Source organism: Nerophis lumbriciformis, linkage group LG25, assembly GCF_033978685.3.
Source record: "Nerophis lumbriciformis linkage group LG25, RoL_Nlum_v2.1, whole genome shotgun sequence".
In the NCBI taxonomy this organism is placed as follows: Eukaryota; Metazoa; Chordata; class Actinopteri; order Syngnathiformes; family Syngnathidae; genus Nerophis; species Nerophis lumbriciformis.
In genome coordinates, this window is record NC_084572.2 from 16,125,950 (window position 1) to 16,148,936 (window position 22,987).

The 22,987-nt window shown below is 41.7% G+C and overlaps 1 protein-coding gene across 1 annotated transcript in view; it reads left to right on the forward strand.

Moving 5' to 3' along the window:
- Positions 1-344: 344 nt before the first annotated feature.
- Positions 345-22,987, forward strand: part of LOC133621658 (arachidonate 12-lipoxygenase, 12R-type-like) — a 57,467-nt gene continuing 34,824 nt past the window's right edge. The window contains exons 1-5 of the mRNA XM_061983888.1: positions 345-584; positions 4,735-4,939; positions 14,506-14,587; positions 14,667-14,789; positions 15,067-15,170. Coding sequence (XP_061839872.1) covers positions 444-584; positions 4,735-4,939; positions 14,506-14,587; positions 14,667-14,789; positions 15,067-15,170 — 655 coding nt within the window. The 5' untranslated portion in view covers positions 345-443. The remainder of the gene's footprint in view (positions 585-4,734; positions 4,940-14,505; positions 14,588-14,666; positions 14,790-15,066; positions 15,171-22,987) is intronic.

Genomic DNA, 22,987 nt, shown 5'->3' on the forward strand with positions numbered 1-22,987 from the left:
AACTCACATCGCCGTGATGGAGCATCTTTCCGTCCTACCTGACCTGACATGTGCAGGAATCTAAGGGAAAGTCTATAGGACCCCAGGTGATTCCAAGGGGTAAAACTTGTAGTTGGGTTATAAATTGTCTTTTCCAACACAGTGAGGACAAGAAAGCAAAAAACTGGAACTCCAATTAACACACCGGATGGATTGGTTTATTTGATGTCTCAAGCTGCATGCAAGTTGCGTCAGACTTCACAGAGGAAGTCCATATCTATCTTGTGAAATCTAATGGTGTAAGTGTCCCGCTGTCGTTGCTCTTACATGTCTGACATTCTTTAAGAAAACCTGCTCCAAGAACCCTCCCACTAGCTTGCATGTAGTATAAAAAAGAGGCGGCTGGACCTGTGTATTTGAACAAAAGACCAATTTTGCGGACTTATCATCATTCCGGATTAACAATGGTGGTCTACGAGGTGACTGTCTACACTGGCGACCGCGTTCATGCCACCACATTGAACAACATCCACATTAAGCTGGTGGGCACTGAAGGCGAGAGTGACCGGACGTGGCTGATGTCTTTGATTATCTTCAGGGGAGCAGTAAGTCTGAAAAACAGCTTGCAACTATTTATAACTTTTCGCTTCAGTGCTCTTTGCTCACTTATCTAACAACTACATTAAATGAAATGATCAAAAACATGCATCGTAAGTTTCCTATACCAGCTTGCAGTGCATTCGCAAAGTATTCACAGCACTTCACTTTTTCTACATTGTGACATAGGCTTATTCCAAAATGGAATAAATTAATTTTTGTCCTTAAAATTCTACAGACAATACCCGATAATGACAATGTGAAAACTTTTATTATTTTTTTAGTTTAAAAAAAAATTAAAACACACATGCACATAAGTATTCACAGCCTTTGCGCAATACTTTGTTGATGCACCTTTGGTGGCAATTACAGCCTTTAGTCTTTTTGAATACAAGCCACATGCTTGGCACACCTATTTTTGGGCAGTTTCGCCCATTCCTCTTGGCAACACCACTCAAGCTCCATCAGGTTGGATGTGAAGTGTGGGTTTTCATGCAGTATGTCTCTGTACAATTATTGTATATTTGTTGCTTATATCTCTACAAGTCTCCCAGTTGTGTCCGCTGAAAAACATCCCAATAGCACAGTGGTTCTTAACCTGGGTTCGATCGAACCCTAGGAGTTCGGTGAGTTGGGCTCAGGGGTTCGGCGGAGGTCAAGACACACCCGACTCATTATGTAAATAAAAACTTCTCCCTATCAGCGTATTACGGATACAGCAACAGCAGAACTCACACTGATTTGCAGGTGTGTAATTTGTTGTGAGTTTATGCACTGTGTTGGTTTTGTTCTTTGAACAAGGTGATGTTCATGCACGGTTCATTTTGTGCACCAGTAATAAAAAAACATGGTAACACTTTAGTATGGGGAACATATTCACCATTAACTAGTTGCTTATTAACATGCAAATTAGTAAAATATTGGCTCTTAACTAGTCATTATTAAATACTTATTAATGCCTTATTCGGCATGGCCTTATTATAACCCTAACCCTCTAACCCTGCTCCTAACCCTCTAACCCTAACCCTAACCAAATAACTCTAAATTAAGTCTTTGTTACTTAGAATATGTTCCACATACTAAAGTGTTACCAAAACATATAACTGTCTTGAATTTGAAAAAAACAACATTTTATTTTTCACTAAAGAAGAGTTCGGTGAATGCGCATATGGAACTGGTGGGGTTCGGTACGTCCAACAAGGTTAAGAACCACTGCCATAGCATGATGCTGCCACTACCATGCTTTACTGTAGGGGTGATATTGGCCTGGTTTCCTCCAAACATGAGGACTGGCATTTACACCAAATAGATCAACCTTTGTCTCATCAGATGAGGTAATTGCCTTTCCCAATGTCTGAGAGTATTTCAGGTGCATTTTGGCAAAAATGTGGGGAAAAAGTTAATACTTTCTTATGAATACTTTCTGTAGGCACTGTAAATTAATGTAAGCCTCATTACATTTCCATTATTGCAGTTTGATATAAATAGTTTGAAAAAGGAAAATCAAATGACACAAAATCAAAACGTACCAAAAATACACAAATATATTGAATGTTAGTGTTGTATCTGACATTCTATTCAAATAATATCACACAGGCTTTTGTCTTGTCAGCATTTTGGGAAACTTCTCTTTTGGGATAAGAAGCATCTAAAGGGTGTAATAACTACATTTTGTCTTTGTTCGGTTTTTGCAACAACAACAACAACAATATTTATGTCTTTGTAAGTAGACTGGGAGAATTTTTAAGGTCAGTGAAGTCTGTGATTATTCTTTTACCCAGATTAACGTTATTATAATAGATACATACAATTTTGGGCAAAAAAAATATACATCTGTAAAAACACATTTATTTGTGAACAATTTAATAATATATGAATAAATATATAGATAAAACAATATTTGCCGATAAAACAATATCAACAAATGATACCAAACTACCCTGGTATTGATAATTTCAATGCTTAGGCCGCTCTGCCCTCATCTAATTGTAGTGTTATCCTGCATGTGTGAGACAGAGGGATAAAAAATATGCCTCTATAAACAAGAATATGTTCATAAATTGTTTTCATGCATACTAATGAATGATTTGTATTTAGGATTACAGTATATCTTCAGTTTATGTTGACACTCTCAGACATGTACTAATGCTACAATAAACGTATGGCAGTGATGGGCAAGCAACTTGGAAAATGTAGTAAGCTAAGCTACAAGTTACTCCCGATTGAATGTAGCAAAGCTACAGGGGAAGCTATCCCCGGAGAATTGTAGCAAGCTACAATACAAGTTGCACAGCAAAAGTGGCTTGCTACATCAAAGCTACATTTAATGACATTTATATGTACAACGCCTACCGCCCGAATGCAGCTAAAATAGGCTCCAGCACCCCCCGCAACCCCAAAAGAGACAAGCTGTAGAAAATGGAAGGATGGATATATCTTTGGGCCCACATGTATAATATCAATGATAATGAAACTGAGAGTGTACAAATGGACTCAATAAGTGTCCATTACTATTAACTATCTGTCATTTAGCTGGGGACACTCTAGGGGTCCCCTCACCCCACATATGTATGTATTTAGTTTGCCTTTTCTCTGGCTCACCCTTATAAAGTTATTCATTTTCTCTACCTACAGTAAAAAAAACAGCATCTATTTATTTCAAAACAATGACTTGTGTGATGTTTGGGAACAGTTGGTAATGGTTATGTGCAGTAAAACTTTTCATGAACTCAACTCACTTTAATGTGTGTTCCTAAATCTGTGTTGGGTGTCTAAAAGATGAAGAGAGCAGTTATGATTTTAGTTTACAGAGTAAACAACTAAAAACTAAGGTTTTGGGTATTGTTTTCTCTAAACGCATACATTTGTCTAAATATGGCCAACGATACGCATTAGAGAAAATCCCTCTGCCATTTTTAAGCATGTTTCTTTTTTTTTTTAAATCGTCAGCTAGAAGCGTCCCTCTGTCTCTGACTCTCTCGATATGACATGACATGAGTGCGTGTCTGATATGATTTTGCTTCCTGGTTTCGATGACCCGCCTTATATTGGCCAATCCGTAATGTTTCGTCCTAACCTTAGCCAATTGTGACTCATCATACGAACACCAACCAATCATCATGAATTTTCTCCGTATGTATGGATGTTATCATTCATCCAGGTCATTGTATTTTCTCCATATTTGGGGGGGGGGGGGCCTGGATTCGCAGTCCATTTTCTCTCTTTGTAGCTTGTAGCTTTCATGTAAGCTACCTAGCTACATGGGTCTAAAAGTAGCTAAAATACCGGAAAAGCTACTCGTTAAAAAAGTAGCTAAGCTACCAACAAGCTACTGGAAAAGGTAGGTAAGCTACAAAGCTTAGTTATATGTAGCTTATTATTGCCCATCACTGATGTCTGGTGAGGTAAGATAACAACAATTTCATCATACACACCCAACAGTAGGATGCAATGCGCTAATCCAAATAAATCATTTTGTCTTGATTAAAATATGGCAGTAATCTAAAGTCGCTCCTGTCAACGCAAACCTCGCATACGCGGTGCACAGCACACTCTCAGACATATGTTACAGTAAATTATCCATCCATCTTCTACCGCTTATCCTTTTCGGGGTGGCGGAGGGTGCTGGAGCCTATCTCAGCTACAATCGGGCGAAAGGCGGGGTACACCCTGGACAAGTCGCAACCTCATCACAGGGCCAACACAGATAGACAGACAACATTCACACTCACATTCACACACTAGGGCCAATTTAGTGTTGCCAATTAACCTATCCCCAGGTGCATGTCTTTGGAGGTGGGAGGAAGCTGGAGTACTCGGAGGGAACAAATTATGTGTTTGTTATTATGGTTCGTTCTAAGAGGGTCTGGTGCATGAGGTAAGGTAACCTTATTTCACCAGACACACCCCTCATTGTATTGTATGATGCAATGCACTTTTGATGCTTATCCAAATAAAGAATTTCGCCTTGACCAAAAATGACAGTACTGTTTCTCCTGTTGCTCACAGTGCAATGTAAAATGTATATGTTCTACATTATAATACACATTGCAATATTTCAACACCACATCAGACAGAACCCAGTTTCCTATAATTTCATGATGCATTTGAGTGCATCCGTTCTTATTACTTTCTCCTGTCATTTTGTTTGCCTTTTAGGTGTCTACTTATACTGTGACCTGCGAAAAATCCCTCGGACAGCTACTTCTGATAGAACTGGAAAAAAGAAAATTTTTCCTGGTCCCTAGTGATGCTTGGTTCCCTGACAAGGTGGAAATCAAATCACCCGAGGGCGACGTCTACACTTTCCCCGTCTACTGCTGGATCAGTGACAGTGAGACTCACCGCTACAGAGAGGGGAAAGGTGTGTTGCTTTGTGTGCTTGATACCAATGTCATTGACCCAGCCACACACAAAGAAGTTGTAGACCTCCATGTTTTTCCAAGTTTCCAGTTTTTGTCGTGTAGAAAGATGTCTGGAGCACAACCGACGTATAATCCTTGATATCACTCGACAAATCTTTTTTTGATAAAGTATAAGGATCTATTCCACTGCATAGTTTGATTTTTTGCTCATATCTGCTTTTTGCAGGAAGGTTTAAGCCTCTTTTGTACTCAGATAGTTTTCACGCTTTCTTGCTGTACAACAGTCATCTTAGCTTGGTTGACCACCACTGGTTTTCACTTCTGGGAAGAGGTCACGTGTCGGAATACACGCTTTACAAAAAAAACAAGCAACAAATTAATTACACTCTATATTAACGCTCCTGTTTTTCCTAAATTTGGCATTTTTCTCTCAAATGACTTGTTTTTCACCTCTTGACACAATCATACTTTTCGTTCCATATCGTTTATTCTTAGGTTTGAGATTTAACATCTATCTCCTTCTCTCCCCCTTCTCAGTTTTTGACTTTCTCATATACTTGCTGACAGACATATGATGCCTTTTATATCCAAATATCGAACTGTACTTTTAACCACAATTGTTGTTTTCTCAGAATTATGGTTAGCTTGAAATGTACGTTTATCACTTCAGTCATGAAACATAACAATCACCGAGTCCTCCTGGACTCTACAACAAATGTCTACTCTTTCCACAACTTTATCTCTTTGCACTTACAGTCTCTGCATATGATACTCAGTTCTTAATTTCTGTATTTCAGCTGCCTTTTATTTTACTTGCCTCACAGCCTCTGCTGCCAACACTGTGTGCTCCACCACAATGTACACACATTTCCTACACACCTACTCCACACCTTCGACATGTTTGTTCCCCTTTACAATAAGTCGCTATATGTCCATACGTCTGGCATTTGTAACACCGTAAAGGTGGTGGTACAAACAACCTCACTTTATACCTAATGTACCCTATAAAAACACATTTCAACTTGAAAATCCACTAATATTGACAGGCTATCCACTTTCCTCCTCCTCTCCATGCTTTTAATGACCTTTCTCTTTGCCCCTCACTCTTAGGCCCCTTCTACACTAAGCTGGATAAGGTTATCCGGGGTAAATCCCACCAAACCTTATCCGTGTCCACATGCCACAATGCCACCGTTAAAGACCCCCTAGCCCCCTCGTGACTATGCGCGTGCCATAGTCACCTCTGACCTGGAAGTGTATCCTTACACTGTGATTCAATGTAGACTATTGCCACATTTCTTATAACAGTAAACCTTGCTTGCCTCACCATCAGCAGCTGTTACAAACCCTGTTTCCATATGAGTTGGGAAATTGTGTTAGATGTAAATATAAACGGAATACAATGATTTGCAAATCATTTTCAACCCATATTCAGTTGAATATGCTACAAAGACAACATATTTGATGTTCAAACTGAAAAAACTTTTTTTTTTTTTTTTTTTGCAAATAATCATTAACTTTAGAATTTGATGCCAGCAACACGTGACAAAGAAGTTGGGAAAGGTGGCAATAAATACTGATAAAGTTGAGGAATGCTCATCAAACACGTATTTGGAACATCCCACAGGTGAACAGGCAAATTGGGAACAGGTGGGTGCCATGATTGGGTATAAAAGTAGATTCCATGAAATGCTCAGTCATTCACAAACAAGGATGGGGCGAGGGTCACCACTTTTTCAACAAATGCGTGAGCAAATTGTTGAACAGTTTAAGAAAAACCTTTCTCAACCAGCTATTGCAAGGAATTTATGGATTTCACCATCTACGGTCCGCAATATCATCAAAGGGTTCAGAGAATCTGGAGAAATCACTGCACATAAGCAGCTAAGCCCGTGACCTTCGATCTCTCAGGCTGTACTGCATTAACAAGCGACATTAGTGTGTAAAGGATATCACCACATGGACTCAGGAACACTTCAGAAACCCACTGTCAGTAACTACAGTTGGTCGCTACATCTGTAAATGCAAGTTAAAACATTCCTATGCAAGGTGAAAACCGTTTATCAACAACACCCAGAAACGCCGTCGGCTTCGCTGGGCCTGAGCTTATCTAAGAAAGACTGATACAAAGTGGAAAAGTGTTCTGTGGTCTGACGAGTCCACATTTCAAATTGTTTTTGGAAACTGTGGACGTCGTGTCCTCCGGACCAAAGAGGAAAAGAACCATCCGGATTGTTATAGGCGCAAAGTTGAAAAGCCAGCATAGCATCTGTGATAGTATGGGGGTGTATCAGTGCCCAAGACATGGGTAACTTACACCTCTGTGAAGGCACCATTAATGCTAAAAGGTACATACAGGTTTTGGAGCAACATATGTTGCCATCCAAGCAACGTTACCATGGACGCCCCTGCTTATTTCAGCAAGACAATGCCAAGCCACGTGTTACATCAACGTGGCTTTATAGTAAAAGAGTGCGGGTACTAGACTGGCCTGCCTGTAGTCCAGACCTGTCTCCCATTGAAAATGTGTGGCGCATTATGAAGCCTAAAATACCACAACGGAGACCCCCGGACTGTTGAACAACTTAAGCTGTACATCAAACAAGAATGGGAAATAATTCCACCTGAGAAGCTTAAAAAATGTGTCTCCTCAGTTCCCTAACGTTTACTGAGTGTTGTTAAAAGGAAAGGCCATGTAACACAGTGGTGAACATGCCCTTTCCCAACTACTTTGGCACGTGTTGCAGCCATGAAATTCTAAGTTAATTATTATTTGCAAAAAAAAAAAAAAGTTTATGAGTTTGAACATCAAATATGTTGTCTTTGTAGTGCATTCAATTGAATATGGGTTGAAAAGGATTTGCAAATCATTGTATTCCGTTTATATTTACATCTAACACAATTTCCCAACTCATATGGAAACGGAGTTTGTAGATTATTGTAGGGAATCACACCGGAGCCATCATACATAAACCATATCTTTAATGGACCTGTGAAAGTAAACAATGTGATAAAGAACATTTTACAAAAACCAACAACAGGACACTGTGCTTGTAGGCTGAAATTGGCGGTCGTACTTGACGTCCGCAACCTCTTCATGGCTTCCCAATAATTATGGAGTACAAAACTAGACGTTGAGTAATCGCTCGACATACGTCGCGGACAATAACCGATAGTCTGCTTTGCCAGTACAAATGCATTCGCTATTTTTCATAGTCTTAGTGTAGACATAGCCTTACAGATTATCATTAGTTTACCATTGTTATGCACATTAGCCCTCTTTACGTTACCTATGTTACCACAGAGGAACCGAGTAATTGCACTTGATCCCAATACTCTTCTAATATCTTGAACTTCCTTGAACTTTAAAATTACTTTGAATTCTTCCTCCCCATGGCTCTTCTTTTACGCCACTCTCTCTTTCTCACTGCGACTTGAGCTACTCCAAAACCTCTTCCTGCAAAATTGTTCCTCATCAAAGTCGCTGCTTTTCCTCGCTTTGACTCAAATCCCTTTTTAACCCTGCCATTGGCAATTGGTCATTCACCCCCAACGACTACGTCAATTCTTGTCAACTAGTTTTGCAGCAGTGACATTTGTGCAAGCTGACACTGTTACCATGGTATCAAGTTTTTTAAAAATAATCTTTATTTGAATGAGAACGTAATTCAAAACAATACCTACAAAACAAACATTATACAATAGATATTTCGAAACAGTCACTGTCACCTTGGAAACAATTGACTGTCACTACACGACCCGTAAAGAAACGATTTGCTCGGCAGCCCTAAACTAAACAAAAAACAAAGTAATTGACCTGTTTCCTTGTTTATTTACATCAATTCACAATAGGGATAATGGCTAAGTGTACTTTTTGTATTAGGCTGCAGGTATGGATTAAAATGAACATTTGGGATTTAGTTGCGCTCCTGTGCGTCATTAATGCGATTGAAATTGATAACCACAATTTTTTTCAATCTACCCCTAAGTGTTGATTTTCAAATACTTTTTTTTTTTTCCTATTATGTATGCTTTTTTATAGGAAATATTCATAAAACATTTACAAAACCCAAAACCAGTGAAGTTGGCACGTTGTCTAACTCGTAAATAAAAACAGAATACAATGATTTGCAAATCCTTTTCAACTTATATTCAATTGAATAGACTGCAAAGACAAGATACTTAAAGGCCTACTGAAATGCGATTTTCTTATTTAAACAGGGATAGCAGGTCCATTCTATGTGTCATACTTGATCATTTCGCGATATTGCCATATTTTTGCTGAAAGGATTTAGTAGAGAACATTGACGATAAAGTTCGCAACTTTTGGTCGCTGATAAAAAAGCCTTGCCTGTACCGGAAGTAGCAGACGATATGCGCGTGACGTCACAGGTTGTGGAGCTCCTCACATCTGCACATTGTTTACAATCATGGCCACCAGCAGCGAGAGCGATTCGGACCGAGAAAGCGACGATTTCCCCATTAATTTGAGCGAGGATGAAAGATTTGTGGATGAGGAAAGTGAGAGTGAAGGACTAGAGGTCAGTGGGAGCGATTCAGATAGGGAATATGCTGTGAGAGGCGGGTGGGACCTGATATTCAGCTGGGAATGACTAAAACAGTAAATAAACACAAGACATATATATACTCTATTAGCCACAACACAACCAGGTTTATATTTAATCTGCCACAAATTAATCCCGCATAACAAACACCTCCCCCCTCCATCCCGTCCATATAACCCGCCAATACAACTCAAACACCTGCACAACACACTCAATCCCACAGCCCAAAGTACCGTTCACCTCCCCAAAGTTCATACAGCATATATATTTCCCCAAAGTGCCCAAAGTTACGTACGTGACATGCACATAGCGGCACGCACGTACGGGCAATCGATCAAATGTTTGGAAGCCGCAGCTGCATGCGTACTCACGGTACCGCATCTGCGCATCCAACTCAAAGTCCTCCTGGTAAGAGTCTCTGTTGTCCCAGTTCTCCACAGGCCAATGGTAAAGCTTGACTGTTATCTTTAGGGAATGTAAACAATGAAACACCAGCTGTGTTATCCGGCACAACAGTCAGGTGTTTCAAAAATGCTGGCACAAGTGGCAAAAAAGACTGAGAAAGTTGAGGAATGATCATCAAACACTTATTTGGAACATCCCACAGGTGAACAGGCTAATTGGGAACAGGTGGGTGCCAAGATTGGGTATAAAAGCAGCTTCCATGAAATGCTCAGTCATTCACAAACAAGGATTGGTCGAGGGTCACCACTTTGTGAACAAATGCGTGAGCATATTGTCCAACAGTTTAAGAACAAAATTTCTCAACCAGTTATTGCAAGGAATTTAGGGATTTCACCATCTACGGTCCGTAATATCATCAAAAGGTTCAGAGAATCTGGAGAAATCACTGCATGTAAGCGAAGACATTACGGACCTTGGATCCCTCAGGCGGTACTGCATCAAGATCGCCATCAGTGTGTAGAGGATATCACCACATGGGCTCAAGAACATTATTTAGAAAACCACTGTCAGTAACTATAGTTTGTCTGTAAGTGCAAGTTAAAACTCTACTATGCAAAGCAAAAGCCATTTATCAACAACACCCAGAAACGCCGCCGGCTTCGCTGGGCCCGAGCTCATCTGATGCAAAGTGGAAAAATGTTCTGTGGTCTGACGAGTCCACATTTCAAATAGTTTTTGGAAACTGTGGACGTGGTGTCCTCCGGACCAAAGAAGAAAAGAACCATCTGGACTGTTATAGGCGCAAAGTTGAAAAGCCAGCATCTGTGATGGTATGGAGGTGTATTGGTGCCCAAGGCATGGGTAACTTACACATCTGTGAAGGCACCATTAGTGCTGAAAGGTACATACAGGTTTTGGAGCGACATATGTTGCCGTCAAAGCAATGTCTTTTTCATTGACGCCCCTGCTTATTTCAGCAAGACAATGCCATGTGTTACAACAGCCTGGATTCATAGTAAAAGAGTGCGGGTACTAGACTGGCCTGCCTGTAGTCCAGACCTGTCTCCCATTGAAAATGTGTGGTGCATTATGAAGCGTAAAATACGACAACGGAGACCCCGGACTGTTGAACAGCTTCAGCTGTACATTAAGCAAGAATGGGAAATAATTCCACCTGAAAAGCTTCAAAAATTGGTCTCCTCAGATCCCAAACGTTTACTGAGTGTTGTTAAAAGGAAAGGCCATGTAACACAGTGGTAAAAATGCCCCTGTGCCAACTTTTTTGCAATGTGTTGCTGCCATTAAATTCTAAATTAATGGTTATTTAAAAAAAAAAATTAAGTTTCTCAGTTCAAACAATAAATATTCTGTCTTTGCAGTCTATTCAATTGAATATAAGTTGAAAAGGATTTGCAAAATCATTGTATTCTGTTTTTATTTACAAATTACACAAAGTGCCAACTTCACTGGTTTTGAGTTTTGTAAGTATAACAACAAATGACGTCACACCAGCATTGTCGTAAAAATTGCGAATACAGGAAGTGACGTAGCCTTTGCACATTCATGACAGACCCACCATCACCCTTCCCTATACAGCAAGCGATGACCAAAATTGCAAAATTTTATGAACATTTCAGGAACCATACGATTTTATCCACAAAATCAAAAATATTTGAACACAAAGTGTCTCTAAAAGAGTTTCTCTTCGACTCCCGCTAACATTTAGTAGTCGACTCTACTTGCTAGCTTAGCTAACAGATAACAGGTTCTCAATAAAGACTCCAAACCCCAGTGTTGGGACTAACGCGTTACAAAGTAACGCGTTACTGTAACGCCGTTAGTTTCGGCGGTAACTAGTAATCTAACGCGTTATTTTTTTTATGCAGTAACTTAGTTACCGTTACTACATGATGCGTTACTGCGTTATTTTACGTTACTTTTGATGTAGTATCGGCTAGAAACAGAAGCGCTGCGGTGACGTTCTTCTGAATCTTCCTCTGTCACAAGCCGGAGAGAAGAAAAGAGGCGCGGTCTATGTGTGTGTGTGTGTGGGTGTGGGGAGGGGATGAGGCACACAACTGATCCGCGGTTTGATATATGAAACAAACAAAAAAAAGTTGTTGGCACGTTCAGTCCACACACAGCGTGGTCATGGCGAGCGGAGTAACGGAGGAGCTTGAACGCCCCCGCCATTGAATCGGTGTGTTTATAAGTGCAGACTCGGTTGTGCAAAACGAGGGTTTTAAACACATGCTGAACGTGCTTGAACCACGTTACGACATCCCGTCGCGCACCCACTTCAGCAATAAGATTGTGCCAGATCCTTATGAGCAGGAGAAGAAAAAAGTTGTGAATGAACTATCCCGAGCATCATCTGTTGCGCTCATGACAGACGGGTGGACGTCCAGCGGAACTATAAGCGCTCACTTCATCACAGCAGACTGGGAGATGAGAAGACGAGAGTCACCTTGCGCAGGTACTGACACAAGCAGTGGAGGAATGGAAGATAAAGATATCCCAGTCACACGTGATAATGCCAAAAATCAAATAATTACAGAGAATGAGGCAGGACTGGGACCACAGATAGGTGCTTTGCACATGTAGTGAATTTGGCATCACAGAAGGGAATCTCAGTCAATAGGATGGAGCGCCTCTTTGGGAGGATCAGGAAGGTTTCTTACTTCCACCCAAGCACAACAGCTGCTCATGTGCTTAAGACAAAGCAAGAAATGCTAAAGCTGCCTGCTCATACATGATGTCCCAACGAGGTGGAACTCCACTTATGATATGTTGGAGCAGCAGGCAGCTATATACTCTGCATTGACCCACAACACCCTGAAGACAAATGTCACCCTGTCTGATGATGATGTGAGAGTGGCAGATGAGGTCCTCCAGGTGCTTAAAAGTGTTCCATCTCTACTGAGCACTGAAACTTCACCATCTGTGTCAATGATCCTGCCACTGAAAACAAGGATTCTACAATCCATGGCTCCAAGTGTGGAAGACAGCAGCATCACTCCAGATGTCAGGCTTTATTTCACTACCTATGTTTCAAGGAAGATGATGTTTCTTCTTATGTTGCACTTAAACTTGTTTTTTATTAATGGTCATTGGTCCAAGTTTAAAGAAAGGAGGAATGCCTTTTTATGTTGCACTGTTTTTCATTCATTATGTTAAAAGGAAAATAAAAATGTATGTCAAGTTGATCAACAGATTGTATTATTCTCCAGTGCAATAACAGTACTGAAATGAAGGCAAAAAGGGCATTAATGGGAGCTTTAAAAAAAAAAGAAGAAAAAAAGAAGTAACTAAATAGTTACTTTTCACAGTAACGCATTACTTTTTGGTGTAAGTAACTGAGTTAGTAACTGAGTTACTTTTGAAATAAAGTAACTAGTAACTGTAACTAGTTACTGGTTTTCAGTAACTAACCCAACACTGCCAAACCCCACCCTCTTGTTGTATGGTGTGGGGCATCATAAAGATGACAAGAGTCCTGCTGTGTCTCAGTACCGTGTATTCAGGCTGCATGTAGGAAATACAACTCAGGTAAACACACATGACGCAGGGATATATTATAGGTGAGGGCTCTGTGGCTGCCACAGGGTGGCGCAGTATGTCAATACAATCACCCTGTAACACCTCTCTGCTGTGCCTCGTCTGCATGGAACTACTTTGACGTAGTACCTATGATTGCCGTAATAACCAGTATAACACTCAAAAGCACAGATTCTGTCCATCCATCCATTTCCAACCTCTTGTCACTCTGGAGCCGATCCCAGCTCAGGGCCAACACAGATAGACAACATTCACACTCACATTCACACACAAGGGCCAATTTAGTGTTGCCAATCAGCCTATCCTCAGGTGCATGTCTTTAGAGATATGTACCCAGTTCGAACGCACAAAGTCAGGATATGCATTCCAGCAATTGTCATAATTTCTTTAGACTGACACTTGCGGTAATTGTAAACGTGACACCTCATTGGCTGGTTCTGAGACACCATCAATTGCTTCAGTCTTAATTTATCACAAGTGAGTCTTGAGTTTTAAAGCAACAAATATTGCTTTAAATTGTAATACACTGAAATTGTATAAACTGCATTTTAAAAAAACTGTATTTTACCAAAATATTAATTCAATGAAACTGTCAGCTTAATTGGATGTAATAAAATTCAGTTCCTAAAATTTAAATGCCAAAAAGTCAGTTACATAATTTCAAGGTAAAAAAAAAACATAATAAAGAAAACCTCCATAGTGGAGGCATTCCCTTTGGATTGATTGATTTGATTGATTGATTGAAACTTTTATTAGTAGATTGCACAGTACAGTACATATTCCGTACAATTGACCACTAAATGGTAACACCCGAATAGGTTTTTCAACTTGTTTAAGTCGGGGTCCACGTTAATTGTGACTGAAACCCTCAACCAGTCCAACACCAAAACTTTGGCAAGCTCATGCCAAAATGATGATGATATGACACGTTGGCAAATTGTTTAACACAAGTATCCAATATTGTAACAACATTTGTAAGCCAGAAAAGAGGAAAATTCCAATAGTCTGACTTTAATAATGTGTTTTTCTTGTGAAAGTTCTGAGGATCTTTGAAGACAACAACCCTCTTGGTCAGTACGCACGGGAGCAGGAGCTAAGCCAGCGGAGTGAGGACTATAGGTGGGATTTAATTTTCTTTATTATATTTATAAACGTACTACAGACGGCTAAATGAACCTTCATGCCCTCCCCTCAACAGCTGGGACATGTATCACCCAGGCCTGCCATACAGCATTAAGGCAGATGGTCCCCTTGCCCTGCCAGATGAGGTCCAGTTCTCCTTCACCAAAAGTACACAGTTTGCCTTCACAGCGGCCACTGGGTAAGATATGTAATGTACTATATATATGCTGGTTGTTCATTGGTGGGGCAGATTTACAAGACTAGTAAAGGACCAAAATAAAATGATGCTAGCTGCACCACGGTCTTCACTTTGCTGCAAGACCTTTTTCTGTCCTCAGTCTCGTTTTGGATAAAGTGCATCTTCACACATAAGTAAACACTGTACAGACCTTGGTTGTTATTATTGACTTGTTTTGTGTCCACTAGCATCCTTTCTGTTAGCGTGTCATCATTCAGCAGGTGTTTGTGTTTTCAAGGTTAGCAGAGCTGAAGCTAAAGGGCCTGGCAGAAAACCACGACAGTTGGGAGAATCTCAACGATATCAATGAAGTGTTCCATAAAAAAGATACAGCCTTATCAGGTATTGGGGGGCTGGGTTTAACCTCGTCTGGAAGAGACATATATATTTGATTCGTTTTACCTTTATTTTGCCAGAGAAGATCAATTGTGAACAGCTTCTCATTTACAATGATGATCTGGCTATAGGCCTGAGCCAAAGCAAATAACAATACACATACTTTTTTTACTCTTAGTAGTGTTTTTTCTGAACAAATGTTTGTATAGAAGAAACACTACCTTTACTCCATTACATTGAATTTAATTCCGATCACTACAATTATTTAACTCATCATATTACCAAGACGTTTTATTTTGGCTTGTTAAAGAGACATCTTCCAGCGGGCACAATCACATCACTCTGTTTCACCAATTAAACGTAAGGACTTGTTACAGACTCCTCTCTGAGCTCCCACCTTAACGTGGTAGAGGAGTTTGCGTGTCCCAATGACCCAGATTTCCCTCGCCCGGACGCGGGTCACCGGGGCCCCCCTGTGGAGCCAGGCCCGGAGGTGGGGCACGGCCAGGCACTGCCCGAAGAGGCAACGTGGGTCCCCCCTCCATTGGGCTCACCACCCATAGCAGGGGCCATAGAGGTCGGGTGCAGTGTCAGCTGGGCAGCAGCCGAAGGCAGGGCACTTGGCGGTCCGATCCTCGGCTACATAAGCTATCTCTTGGGACGTGGAACGTCACCTCGCTGGGGGGAAGGAGCCTGAGCTAGTGCGTGAGGTGGAGAAGTTCCGGCTAGATATAGTCAGACTCACTTCGACGCACAGCAAGGGCTCTGGAACCAGTTCTCTTGAGAGGGCCTGGACTCTGTTCCACTCTGGCATTGCCGGCAGTGAGAGGCGACGGGCTGGTGTGGCTCAAAGCCTGCACGTTGGAGTTCAACCCAGTGGACGAGAGGGGAGCTTCCCTCCGCCTTCAGGTGGCGGGACGGGTCATGACTGTTGTTTGCGCTTACGCGCCAAATGGCAGCTCAGAGGACCCACCCTTTTTGGATTCACTCCAGGGAGTACTGGAGAGTGCTCCCCCGGGTGATTCCCTCGTTCTACTGGGGGACTTCAACGCTCATGTTGGCAACGACAGTGAAACCTGGAGAGGCGTGATTGGGAAGAATGGCCGCCCGGATCTGAACCCGAGTTGTGCTTTGTTATTGGACTTTTGTGCTCGTCACAGATTGTCAATAACAAACACCATGTTCAAACATAAGGGTGTCCATATGTGCACTTGGCACCAGGACACTCGAGGCCGCAGTTCCATGATTGACTTTGTAGTTGTGTCATCGGATTTGCGGTCTCATGTTTTGGACACTCGGGTGAATAAAGGGGCGGAGCTTTCTACCGATCACCACCTGGTGGTGAGTTGGCTGCGATGGTGGGGGAGGATGCCAGACAGACCTGGCAGGCCCAAACAAATTGTGAGGGTTTGCTGGGAACACCTGGCAGAGTCTCCTGTCAGGGGGAGAGTTTAAATTCCCACCTCAGGAAGAACTTTGAACATGTCATGAGGGAGGCGCTGGACATTGAGTCCGAGTGGACGATGTTCCGTACCTCTTTTGTCGAGGTGGCCAATTGGACCTTTGGCCGCAAGGTGGTTGGTGCCTGTCATGGCGGTAATCGTAGAACCCGTTGACACCAGCGGTGAGGGATGCCGTCAAGCTGAAGAAAGAGTCCTATCGGGGTCTTTTGGGTCATTGGACTCCGGAGGCAGCAGACAGGTACCGACAGGCCAAGCGGTGTGCGGCTTCAGCGGTCGCGGAGGCAAAAACTCGGACAAGGGAGGAGTTCGGGGAAGCCATGGAAAACGACTTCCGGACGGCTTCGAAGCGATTCTGGACCACCACCCGCCGCCTCAGGAAGGGGAAGCAGTGCAATGTCAACACCGTGTATGGTGGGGTTGGTGTTCTGCTGACCTCGACTGCGGATGTTGTGGATCGGTGGAAGGAATACTTCGAAGACCTCCACAATCCTACCAGCATGTCTTCCTTTGAGGAAGCAGTGCCTGGGGAATCTGTGGTGGGCTCTCCTATTTCTGGGGCTGAGGTTGCCGAGATAGTTAAAAAGCTCCTCGGTGGCAAGGCCCCGGGGTGGATGAGATCTGCCTGGGCTGTCTTGGTTGACAAGACTCTGCAACATTGCGTGGACATCAGGGGCGATACCTCTGGATTGGCAGACGGGTGGTGGTTCCTCTCTTTAAGAAGGGGGGCCGGAGGGTGTGTTCCAACTATCGTGGGATCACACTCCTCAGCCTTCAAGGTAAGGTCTATTCAGGTGTACTGGAGAGGAGGCTACGCTGGATGGTCGAACCTCGGATTCAGGAGGAACAGTGTGGTTTTTGTCCTGGTCGTGGAACTGTGGACGAGCTCTATACTCTCAGCAGGGTCCTTGAGGGTGCATGGGAGTTTGCCCAACAAGTCTACATGTGCTTTGTGGACTTGGAGAAGGCATTCGACCTTGTACCCCGAAAGGCCTGTGGGAAGTGCTCAGAGAGTATGGGGTAACGGACTGTCTGATTGTGGCGGTCCGCTCCCTGTATGATCAGTGTCAGAGCTTGGTCCGCATTGCCGGCAGTAAGTCGGACCCGTTTCCAGTGAGGGTTGGACTCCGCCACCAAGGCTGCCCTTTGTCACCGATTCTGTTCATACTTTTTATGGACAGAATTGCTTGGCGCAGTCAGGGCTTTGAGGGTATCTGGTTTGGTGGCTGCAGGATTAGGTCTCTGCTATTTGCAGATGATGTGGTCCTGATGGCTTCATCCGGCCAAGATCTTCAGCTCTCACTGGATCGGTTCGCAGCCGAGTGTGAAGCGACTGGGATGGGAATCAGCACCTCCAAGTCCGAGTCCATGGTTGTCGCCCGGAAAAGGGTGTAGTGCCAGCTCCGGGTTGGGGAGGAGATCTTTCCCCAAGTGGAGGAGTTCAAGTACCCCGGAGTCTTGTTCAAGAGTGAGGGAAGAGTGGATCGTGAGATCAACAGGCGGATCGGTGCGGCGTCTTCAGTAATGCGGACGCTGTATCGATCCGTTGTGGTGAAGAAAGAGCTGAGCCGGAAGGCAAAGCTCTCAATTTACCGGTCGATCTACGTTCCCATCCTCACCTATGGTCATGAGCTTTGGGTCATGACCGAAAGGACAAGATCACGGGTACAATCGGCCTAAATGAGTTTCCTCCGCCGGGTGGCGGGGCTCTCCCTTAGAGATAGGGTGAGAAGCTCTGTCATCCGGCAGGAGCTCAAAGTAAAGCCGCTGCTCCTCCACATCGAGAGGAGCCAGATGAGGTAGTTCAGGCATCTGGTCAGGATGCTACCCGAACGCCTCCCTCGGGAGGTGTTTCGGGCATGTCCGACCGGTAGGAGGCCACGGGGAAGACCCAGGACACGTTGGGAAGACTAACTCTCCTGGCTGGCTGGGAACGCTTCGGGATCCCCCGGGAGAAGCTGGACGAAGTGGCTGGGGAGAGGGAAGTCTGGGCTTCCCTGCTTAGGCTGCTGCGCCAGCGACCTGGCCTTGGATAAGCGGAAGATGATGGATGGATGGATGGACTTGTTTCAGACCCTGACAGTCACATGATCGCACTCGTCCTACACACAAAGCCGCATTAATGTACGGGCTCACATGAGCTGAAGCCCGGGGGCCTCACCCATTTCGGGGCCCCCGATTTTGTCGGTGGAATTGGTGTTCAATCACAGATGGCTCAGCTTTGTGTAGCGATTGTGTACTGTCTTTCTTGATTGCGTTGATTTTTCCAAGCGCTTCGAGCGGGGCGCGAACCCTGGTGTGACAGATCAGCGTGCTGCTCCTGAGCTGGGCAGTCTCACTGCATCGCCAGCACTATTCTTAAAGTTGACTGGCTCCTGTTACACTCGCACAGACGTGCATGCGCCTATCGTGAAGATGTATTCATGAACAACATTTTTTTTTTTTAAATGGGTGATATTTTTGCATCCTTGTTGTTCCGTTAAGTACATTTTTTTTCTTTTTTTTCAAACTGTGGTTGGGGAGACGTGGGGGGGGGGCTTGTTGGGGTTTGAAGGCCCCCCCCCCCCCAAATCCCCCTTAGTCCCTTAGGTTCAGGCGGCCCCTACTGTAAAAATGACATATGTCAGACAAGGCGGCACAACTATTCAATGTTTACTTACAAACTATGATACAGAACATTTATTTCATACAGTAAGCTGTCATCTGTGTCAGTAGAAATGTTTACATTTCTATGAGGGGCCGTTAGGGACATTATTCAGAATTACCTCTTACATACACTACTGAAATGCTCTCACATAAACAACTGAAATCTTTTTCTTTTATACACACTACTGAAACACTCTTATAAACACTACTGAAATGCTCTTACATACACTACTGAAATGCTCTCACATAAACAACTGAAATGTTTTTCTTTTATACACACTACTGAAACACTCTTATAAACACTACTGAAATGCTCTTACATACACTACTGAAATGCTCTTATAAATACTACTGAAACACTCTTATAAACACTACTGAAACACTCTTACATACACTACTGAAACACTCTTATAAACACTACTGAAATGCTCTTACATACACTACTGAAACACTCTTATAAACACTACTGAAATGCTCTTACATACACTACTGAAACACTCTTATAAACACTACTGAAATGCTCTTACATATACTACTGAAACACTCTTATAAACACTACTGAAATGCTCTTACATATACTACTGAAACACTCTTATAAACACTACTGAAACACTCTTATAAACACTACTGAAACATTCTTACATACACTACTGAAACACTCTTATAAACACTACTGAAACATTCTTACATACACTACTGAAACACTCTTTTAAACACTACTGAAACATTCTTACATACACTACTGAAACACTCTTATAAACACTACTGAAACATTCCTACATACACTACTGAAACACTCTTATAAACACTACTGAAACATTCTTACATACACTACTGAAACACTCTTATAAACACTACTGAAACATTCTTACATACACTACTGAAACACTCTTATAAACACTACTGAAATGTTTTTGTCTCACGCACACACACACACACGCACACACACCTGGAATTATTTTTCACTAGTATGTATAAACGGATTTCACCTGTGTGTGTGTGTGCTTTTTACACGTCCGTGTGAGAGACAACAATTTCAGTAGTATGTGTGCAAAGATTTCAGTTATGTGTATGAGCGCATCTTACCAGTGTGTATGCAAGCATTTTACCAGTGTGTGTAAGAGCATTTTACCAGTGTGTGTAAGAGCATTTTACCAGTGTGTGTAAGAGCATTTTACCAGTGTGTGTAAGAGCATTTTACCAGTGTGTGTAAGAGCATTTTACCAGTGTGTGTAAGAGCATCTTACTAGTGTGTGTGAGCGATGTTGCATTCCGGTTCCGGTCACCAATAATCCCCGCCCCTTTTCAGACAAGTTTTTTATTTTTTTATTTTTTTTTAAAGCCAAGTTGTTGACAAAATGTCTGCCGACAAGTAGCTTAACCGAGGCGGGAGCTCCACTTCATAATTTGAGGGCTTCAGCGGAGAATATAAGAACACTTTCAATGCAACAAGGGTCGGGCTGCCGCCCTAGGTCGTCCCTGCTATACGCGGCACCTGAGCGGCCACACAGGTGCCTTTCTCCTCCCGACAGCCAAGCAGCCTGGAGCAAATGTTACCTTGCGAGTTTGCACCGCAGCATCATCAAGTGCAACGTTTCAGTTCATGGACATCGAAGCAAGAGGAGGAAAAGGTAATTAGACATTATTTATTTCTAAATGATTGTTGAATCCCTCGAAATGTAAGGCGACATGGCATTGTAGTGAGCTACAATGGTAACATGTCGAAATGTGAGTCACGTCGTGGTACGTCAGTAGCTAATCAAATACTAATGATAATGGATTACAATTATTTAGCGTTTTTCTATCGACTTGATAAGGGGTCCCCAAACTACGGCCCGCGGGCCGGTTACGGTCCACCAAAGTCCAACATCTGGTCCGCTAGAAAAAAAAAAGTTGTATTATTATTTTCAATCTGTCTTTTCTAATCCATTTTTTGGTGTTCCCTAGACGCTCAGGCAAATCATATTGTCTAAAAATGCATTTCCCTGTATGACTTATATTGTCTTGGCTGTTTTCATGTGATCTGATTGTTACATTCTTATTCCAGAGTCACCACACAGCTGCGTGACCATTTCAACAAGGACAGAATAAACAACCTCTGGATTCATGGAACTTCTCTGCACACAAATATATTAATTGGAATATTCAATCAATTTCACATAAACATATTAAATATCCTTTTTTTTTGCTCAAAAAAGGTTCCTTATGCCTCATTGGCGTTGTTAGGCCTGTTTTAGGGGGGCTCAAGCCCCCCTAAAATATTCTTAAGGCCCCCTAAATAATTTGGGGACAATTTTTTTTTTTTTTTTTTTACAAATACATGCCGACATATTCATTATAAAGTGGCCCGAATATGAGTTTAAATAAATAATTATATAACCTGTCATTATTCACTCAGTTTCCCCTCACTTCATAGCGTAAGGTAGAGAGCCCCTTTAGTGCGTCGGTATCCAATCCATTCCACTTGTTCATATAGAAAATGCCCACATCACTCAAAATCCAGTCCGCATTTTCTTTGCCACCTTGCATATATATATATATATATATATATATATATATATATATATATATATATATATATATATATATATATATATATATATATATATATATATATAAGAAAAACCCAGACACAATCTTTGTAGTCATTTTTCTCCTGCGTGGACTTCCGTCTTCCTTTACAATGAGTGAAGCTGCACGAAACCTTGTGTCTGCAATTGTAAATAATTTAGTTTTTAAGTTTTGTGTTTCTGGTAGAGTCTATATAAAGTAATATACATTATCCTATTGTTAAAATAATGAAAAAAACATCATTAAATATATTTGTTTTATTGTATTGTATTTTCAGAGGGAGGAAAAACCAAGACATTTAATATCAAATGTAAAATTAATAAATACATAAAAAGAAAAAGAAAAACAATGGTTAAAAGCCATTGTCCCGGGGAGCATTTCATTTCGTCACGTGCATTTTTTTTTACCGTCCCCGGGACTATGTTAATCTCAAGTCCTGGAAGTTACATTTTATTGTTTGCATTATTTGTTTCAGCATTGCACTTTGAAGATGATCCCTCAACTCTTTGACAGCTTTGGCTCTTTTTCAGATCAGCAGACGGACTCTAAGTCTTTCTTATTTACAGTATATATAAACCTTTCTCATTTCTATTCAGACTTCCATATATATTTAATTTCCTTAACGGCTTGCCATAATATATATATATATATATATATATATATATATATATATATATATATATATATATGTATATATATATATATATATATATATATATATCTTATATTTAAGCCAAATTATCCCGATCCAGATATTATTTTAATTCAAGTAACTAAGTAATATTTCCAGGGCTTTAATTTACAACCATTTTAGTCACATATGTGCCCAAAATGTAATCTGTGCAACTTCAAAATATTTGGGAACAAACAATTATTGTATTGTGAGCTAAAGTGGTGGCATTAGCCTCTATGTTGTGAATTAATAACATAAAGGCTAATGCCACCACTTTCATAGTGTTTCAGTGTATCTTGAAGGATCATGCAAGTAATTGTTTCTTGTTGATGCTGTAAACAAAATATCACTGTGCAAAGCCATGTTTGTTGTTGTACTGAACACAGATTGAAAATAAACCGAAATAATAATAATAACAATGAATTATTTATAAGTCTTTGTTAGCCGTTTGTGAAGTGTTTTGCTCGTGCGCT